Below are 7,472 nucleotides of genomic sequence, written 5' to 3'. Positions count from 1 at the left end.
TATAGGAACTTCACAGGCGACTTCCAAATTCGAATTCCCATTTCTCAGCTCTGGCGAGATTTATAGTTGTATAAATAAACCCGCACACAATAAGCAGGTGGCGATAGAGTAGTGTGGTAAGAGGTATGGCAGGGTCCTTCAGGCGTTTCGGCAGGGCAGCCTCGTCTTCTATCGATCGTTGCCTGCAGCGGGGACTCCCCCGCTCAGGAGACGCTGAATGACACCTGTGCGTTGGGTTGCTCTCTTCACTGCGTAGGTAGGGCTTTACTCCCTTTAGTGCGCATAGGGTTGCAGCCCAAGAGATTGAGCCTGTGCAGCGTTGCAGGGTGGTCTTGTCCGTGCTTTTTCAGAAGTTAAGCCCCGTTGAAAGTAAAAAGGGACTCGCTTCCAAGTAATTGTGTGCAATAGCATTGCAGTCTCAGACGCGCAGAGCGGTGGAGAGTAGGACTGCGATGGTTCCCGTCCGCGTACCTCTAAGCTGCAAAGCCTAACCCCATTTACCTGGTAAGACCCATTAAATTCGGTGGGATTTACTCCTCAGTAGGCATAGTTAGGATTGCACTCTAAACTATGAGATGCCTTGTGTGTGGTGGGGGGATACTTAGCTATCCCAAAGCAATGATGAATTAGCTTCAATTAAATCATTTAGCCCCGATGTATGACATAAGGCAGGTCATGAGATCCTGAATTGTACCGCGGCACGATCAGTTGATTCTCGTTAATTTTTAACGCGTCTTGTAATGACACAAACGAAGATCAGTTAATGCGGTTTAGTTATGGCTTCAGAAACACGGATAAAAACTTTTATTTCGTCTATAAGAATGCAACACTCGCCTTTTAACCGCTCTGGCTGTGTGCTTAAAGGCTTAAAGTGTGTTAAGGAGCAATTAATTGTTTCTTGCATCATTTGGGCTGCAATCCTAAACACATTTGTTGTTGTTGTTGTTGTTGTTCAGTCGTTCAGTCGTGTCCGACTCTTCGTGACCCGTAAACACATTTACGGGGTGCTAAACCTCTCTGCCATTGGACACAATGAGACTTACTATTGAGTAAACGTCCGTAGAACCACCATGTTCAAATATGACAAACCTTTTCTCCGCCCCACTGTTGACAATCACCACCACCACCACCACCTGTATATTTAAAGGTAAAGTAACCCGTGACCATTAGGTCCAGTCGTGGACGACTCTGGGGTTGCTGCGCTCATCTCGCCGCGGTAGCGGGTGTACAGCTTCTGGGTCATGTGGCCAGCATAACTAAGCCGCTTCTGGCAAAACAGAGCAGCACACAGAAACGCAATTTACCTTCCCGCCAGAGCAGTACCTATTTATCTACTTGCACTTTGACGTGCTTTCGAACTGCTAGGTTGGCAGGAGCAGGGACCAAGCAACGGGAGCTCACCCCGTGGCGGGATTCAAACCGCCGACCTTCTGATCAGCAAGCCCTAGGCTCTGTGGTTTAACCCACAGTGCCACCTGCGTCCCTGTATATTTATGTAAGCGCAATTTAAATAAAGGGGGCTCTTGTTCATTAAACGTAAGATACTCCGCTTTTAAAGTACCTCTCCTTGCAATTCACATTTTCTGGGAAGGAATGTGCTTAGGGCTGCAAGGTTTGTTCCTCGTTGTAAGGTCCTAAGATGACTGGATGAGCGATAAATCACCGGAGTCCCCCCTCCCCTGCATATTTGTGGGAGAAATGAGAATGCCAGCCCATATTAATTATCCTATGGAACCAGAGGACAATGCAATCCGATGCACGCTTACTCAGAAGTAAGAAGCCCTAGTGCGTCCAATGAAGCTTACTCTTAAGTCGATAACGCTGAACAGGATTACAGTACTTGGGAGTCGGGTCTGTTAAACTGCGCGCGCCCCGTTGAAAGTAGCTAGGTGGTCTGCTCCTCAAAGAAAAACGTGGTTTACCAAATGCTGGGTGGCTGTGCATTCCCGCCCCCTCCACTTTTCATTCCATGCGCGCCGTGAAGTGGAGGACAAAAAGGCAGGGGAAGCTCAGCTAGCCAGGTGTGGCGGGACTCCAACTCCCATCATCCTCAGCGGGCAGTGCCAATGGCAAGGGATGCTGGGAGTTAAAGTCTCGCAATGTTTAGAGAACCCCTGCCTCGGCTACCCGTCAACTTGCACTGTGGGTGGGTGGTTAGTTGGTCGTTCAGTCGGTCTGTTTGTTCGTTTTGAGGGTCTATGAAGAGCTACTGAGTGCGGCTCCAGGCTTCCTTGTGCTCCCGTCTTCCCCGCACACCCCTGGAAGCTAGTTATTCCAAGTCAGTGAGAGGACCCTCCCAAGTGTAACTAGGCAGCTGTCCTGCCGCCGGCCCGCCATTGGCGACCACTGGGCGTGTGCCGTGCCTCAGCCAAGGCGGAAGGCTTCGGCCGCCGCCGCCTTGGGGAAAGACGTTAGCTTAGGAGGCCGCGGGCCGCCTTCCCGCGCTTTTTCCTGAGGGGAGGCGGGAGCCCCTTCTCGGTGATGCTTCCCTCCCAGTGACTGCCCGACACGGCATAGCGAGAAGTGTCGTGGATATGCCTGCTACACGTGTAGCAGGAGGAGGAAAAAAGGGGAGAAAGAGGCTCTGCCCTTTTCAGATAGTAGATTCAGGAAATGTCTTTTTTAACGCTCGTTTTTTTGTAGGCAAGAGAATGAAAACATCTCTGCAAACCGAAAGTTGGCTTCTGGGGCAGTAGGCTGTGGCAAAAGGGAGGCTCTAGATCAGGCTACCCTGACCAGGTATTCTGCTATCCAATGGATCCCCTCAGATAGGATTATCCTCTGCTTTCCCTTGGACCACCTCAGTGAGGGAGAGGATGTGTGGGGGGGTCGTCTTCTGAGCAGCCCAGGACTACAATTGAGGAGTTCAGGCCCTTGGGCTGGAGAGATTTGGAAAGGAGAAGAAAATAAAAATGCCAGCATCTAAAGACCCTTATGCAAGTCTGATGCTACCACACTTGGGGTCGCTTCACCTCAAAAACAATAGAGTTGGAAAAGGTACAGAAAATGTTCCAAGAAGATGGAGCCACTCCCCTATGAAGAATGGTTGCTGCATTCAGAAATTATTTAGTTTAGATAAAAGTTGAGTACGAGGCAACATGATAGAAGTGTATATAAAAGTATGCATGGGATAGAGAAGATAGAAAAAAAGTTTTTCTCCCTCTCTTACGGCACTAGAATGCAGATCCAATGAAACTGAATTCTGGAAGACTCGGGACACAGAAAAGAAAGTCCTTCATGCAGCACATAGTTAAACAATGGAACTCCCTCCCTCAGGTGGCAGTGATGACCACCAACTTGGCTTTAAAAGAGGATTGGACAAATTCATAGAGGATAAGGCTATTGATGGCAATTAGCCATGATGCCTATGCCCCCCTTCCAATGTTGAAGGTGGCATGCCTCTGAATACCGGTACCAGCTGCTGGGAATCACAAGTGGGAAGAGTGTTGTTGTGTTCATGTTCTACTTGTGGCTTTCCTATTGGGGCATCTTGTAGGATGCTGGACTAGATGGCCTGATTCAGCAGCTAGGCTCTTTTTATGTACTACCTTCAGTGTAAGAGGTTCTGTGTCTCTGCATGCTAGTTGCTCCAGGTAGAATTGAGAATGTCCTCTGACTGAAATCTGGGAGAGCTGCTGCCAGTCAGTGTATGCAATATTGAGCTAGATGGACCAATTGTCTGACTCTGTACAGGGCCACTTTCCATGTATGCTTACTGATTTTTAAGAAAATAATCCTTATGTTTTGACAAACAATTTTTCTTACCAGAAAACACTGGTCTGGACTGGACAGTAGAGGAAACAAGACTGTTAACGTGATGGAAAAGAAGGCCAAAGTCAGGTAAGAAACACCTGAGCAGAAGAGCCTGTACCAAAAACTCAGCTATGTTGTTGCTAGTGCTTAAATAGTCTCTGGTGGGGGCAACAGTTTGTGAACAAGGATTGCTACCACTGCAGTGGAAATAGCAGCTGTAGTATTACACAAGAAGCACACAGTAGCTTTATCAAATTACTTCTGTCTGTGCTACAGATTCCTGGATGTCAGACTTCCCCCTCACTTTATTAGCTTTCCTCTAAGGAACTGAAAGTGGTGTATACAGTTCTCCCCCTTCCCCTTTTATCCTCACAGCAATCCTGTGAGGTCAGTTAGGCTGAGAGACAGTGACTGTCCTGAAGCTGGCCCCTGAACATCATGGCTGAACTTCAACAAGAAGCAGCCTTCTTTCTGCCCAGTACATTATCTCTGGTAAATTTACAGAGAAATGTGGTGCATTCTCAGACCTCCCTTTGCTGGAGGAGAGTTTTCATTCAACCACCAAAATATTTTTTTGCCAGATGGTCTAGAATATATTGTTTAACAACACCAGAGTTGTTCCTTTCCACTGAATGCTGTGAGGCTTAGCTTCTCTTTTCTTGACCATTAATTCTTCAATACAGTGGTACCTCTGGTTACGAACGGGATCCATTCCAGAGCCCCGTTCATAACCCGTGACGTAACCTGAAGCGCCGCATCTGCACATGTACACGACGTGCTTTGGCACTTCTGCGCATGACGTCATTTGACGCGTCTGTGCATGCGTGAACCACCGAACCTGGAAGTAACACATTCCACTATTTCCAGGTTCAGCGCGTTCGTAACCCATGTTGTACGCATCCTGAAGCATTCGTAACAAGAGGTACGACTAATTTCTTTGCAGATTGATTTTGTAGGTTTATTTTTAGTTCTGGAAGAGTAATGAAGTCTGAGCTTGTCTTAAGTGATTGATAAAAGAGTTGTTTGATAAACCTAGGTTGTAGAGAAGCTGGAGTTGAAAGAAACATCACCTCCCACAGGTTGCATGCACTCACTGTGTCCCACTGTCACTTCTGGACTAACAGGTTTTGTGGGTTTTGAAACAGTACAGAATGCTGCAAAACCTGCATTAAGGAGGGTGAGTCTGCAGGCCACAATCAGACATCCTTCTTCCACATCATTTTTTACTCTGGAGGGAAAACCCTATAATCTTGTAGTGAAGTAGGGTAGAAAATTCTCCATGGACATTTTTCCAGTGCTTGCTTTCTCCATGAAAAATGTTCTGTTTTATAAATTCATTAGTAACCATGAATAGATGCCAGTTGCAAGTATAATATTAAGGAAGCTGAGTAGTTCCAACACTTAGCTTTGTTTACTAAATAAAAGTACAGTACAAGAAACATTCTAAATTAGAACACTGTCTAGGCATCAGAATTTTTTTCAAATAGTGTAATATGCATTGGATTTTTTAAAAAAAGAAATTGTATGGGGGGGGGGAATTCTGGAAAACCCACATCATTGCGTTCTTGGGACTGGCACACAGGAATTGACCTATCATATATCATCAGTTGATCAATATACAACCACTGTTATTTGTAACAATTTTAGCAGATGTTTCAGACATATTGATAAATAAAGTATGGTGTGGTTTTGTTGTTCTAATAACGCTGTTATTTTAAAAATATTTGGATATTATTTGACAATGTTTGACCATCCAATTGATCATTTTTATTTTATTTTTTGGCCAGTCAAATGTCCAGCCCTGGCCTATCTCCTAGTCTCTCTAGCTTTAGAAACAGCAACAGTATTTTCTATATGTATTAGGTTACATATGCCCTTTCATACTAAGTCAAATGGAGGCTGCAGACAATTACTTTTATAGTTTCCCCTGTCTTAGCGTGTTCTTTCTTGCACCAAAGCCCTTGATGTTCCCCAGAACCAGAAATTCAGACAGGCTTGTTCAAGAATGTGGTTGCTCACAGAATTGACTGTTGTCATCAAGTGTGAGAGCCAGTGTGGTGTAGTGGTTAAGAGTGGTAGACTCATAATCTGGTGAACCAGGTTCGCGTCTCCGCTCCTCCACATGCAGCTGCTGGATGACCTTGGGCTAGTCACACTTCTTTGAAGTCTCTCAGCCCCACTCACCTCACAGAGTGTTTGTTGTGGGGGAGGAAGGGAAAGGAGAATGTTAGCCGCTTTGAGACTCCTTCGGGTAGTGATAAAGCGGAATATCAAATCCAAACTCTTCTTCTTCAAGTTACACCATTCCTGAAAGGCTTGCACTGGCTGCCAATTAGAAACTGGGCTAAGTTCAAAGTGTAGGTATTGGTATACAAAGCCTCACACAGCTGGTGACTATGATACCTTATCCATTATATATCTGGTGCTGTTGTTCTGAGGTCCTGCTAGTGGATTTCCCATAATGGGCATCTGGTTGGCCACTGTGAGAAAAGGATGCTAGACTAAATGGACCTTTGGCTGATCCAGCTTCAGGGCTCTACTTATGTTCTTTATTAGTCACTGCACTCTGTAGGAAAGGGCCTTCTACAGATACGTCACATCAAGAGGTCTAATATGTGCAGTGTGGGAAATGGGCCTTTATGAGAAACCCATAAGCAAGCAGGACCTGAGTGCAATTGCAGCATCATTCTGAATGAACTGGGGCCCAGGGGAAGAGTGTTCACTGGATCCTGCTTCTGTGCTTTGTGAAAGTCTTGTTACCTAGGCACTTGCAAGGTTAGTGGCAAAAAGTGCTTATCTTTTTATTTTATTTATTTTAAGTTCAAAGTTTATAAAAACACAGAAACAGCCTAGTCATAAAGGAGGTTCAGGTGGCCAGTTCGCTTCTCCGCGTCTGATTGGGAATCGCAGGATCTTGTACTGTGTGACATACACTTGGAACCGAGGTGGGAGATTAAAAGAACTCCGTATCAGGTAATAGACATGTTTATGTTTTATATCTTATTTGTAGGGCTTATTAACCTAATATGAAAGGTAGCCATGTCCAGTAGGTATATTTTTATTGTATTCATTTTAAAATGTTGATTCGGCTTCATCAGTCGAATCAAGCAGGGGAAGTGATTTTCATTTAAAAGATTCCCCCTCCTCCACTTTTCCCTTCCACAAAGTAGCTGCTCAAAACAGGTTACACATAAAAAGCAAATGTAAAAAAGCAACAGTAATCAGATAATTAAAACACAGATTTACCAAACTATGAACAGCAACAAAAACACAAAGATCTGTACTCCTAATTGATACGTTAAGCAGCAGCAGATTCACAAGTTTGTTAACAAGGAAAGTTTTTAACCTCACTTTTGAGGAAGGGTGAGATAAAAATGTCATGTAAAAGGTGTTTTTTAGTGGTGGACTTAAATGGAGGAGTTAGCATTTATGTGTGAAGTTTCTGTTCATCTTTGGCTGAAAGTTTATATATAATAAATATATGCTAAAAAGCACTGAGAGATATGTTTTTCAGACACCTGGCTAGGAAATTCCTTTACTTGTGGATGAAGAAGGCATTTGGAAGGGTCCTCCCTTCTAGCGCCAGGTAAGCAAAGCTAGTTCTTTGCTTAAAAATGATAAGTATTTTTCTGTGAAACTGGTCTACACAAGTGGACTTATGGCTTGTGCATGTGTAAAAAGTGATTATTTTGCTAAAACACTGTAGAGCAGTGTCCCAG

At 44.7% G+C, this 7,472-nt stretch overlaps 1 protein-coding gene across 1 annotated transcript in view; it reads left to right on the top strand.

The window, feature by feature from the left end:
* Nucleotides 1–239: 239 nt before the first annotated feature.
* Nucleotides 240–7,472, top strand: part of SFI1 (SFI1 centrin binding protein) — a 34,636-nt gene continuing 27,403 nt past the window's right edge. Inside the window, exons 1-4 of the mRNA XM_033136113.1 lie at nucleotides 240–504; nucleotides 3,769–3,840; nucleotides 6,574–6,726; nucleotides 7,268–7,339. Of these exons, the coding sequence (XP_032992004.1) occupies nucleotides 3,818–3,840; nucleotides 6,574–6,726; nucleotides 7,268–7,339 (248 nt within the window). The 5' untranslated portion in view covers nucleotides 240–504; nucleotides 3,769–3,817. The remainder of the gene's footprint in view (nucleotides 505–3,768; nucleotides 3,841–6,573; nucleotides 6,727–7,267; nucleotides 7,340–7,472) is intronic.

This window comes from Lacerta agilis, chromosome 17 (assembly GCF_009819535.1).
Source record: "Lacerta agilis isolate rLacAgi1 chromosome 17, rLacAgi1.pri, whole genome shotgun sequence".
NCBI classification, from domain to species: Eukaryota; Metazoa; Chordata; class Lepidosauria; order Squamata; family Lacertidae; genus Lacerta; species Lacerta agilis.
The sequence above is the reverse complement of the archived record's forward strand: the minus strand, read 5'-3'. Positions and strand labels throughout refer to the sequence as shown.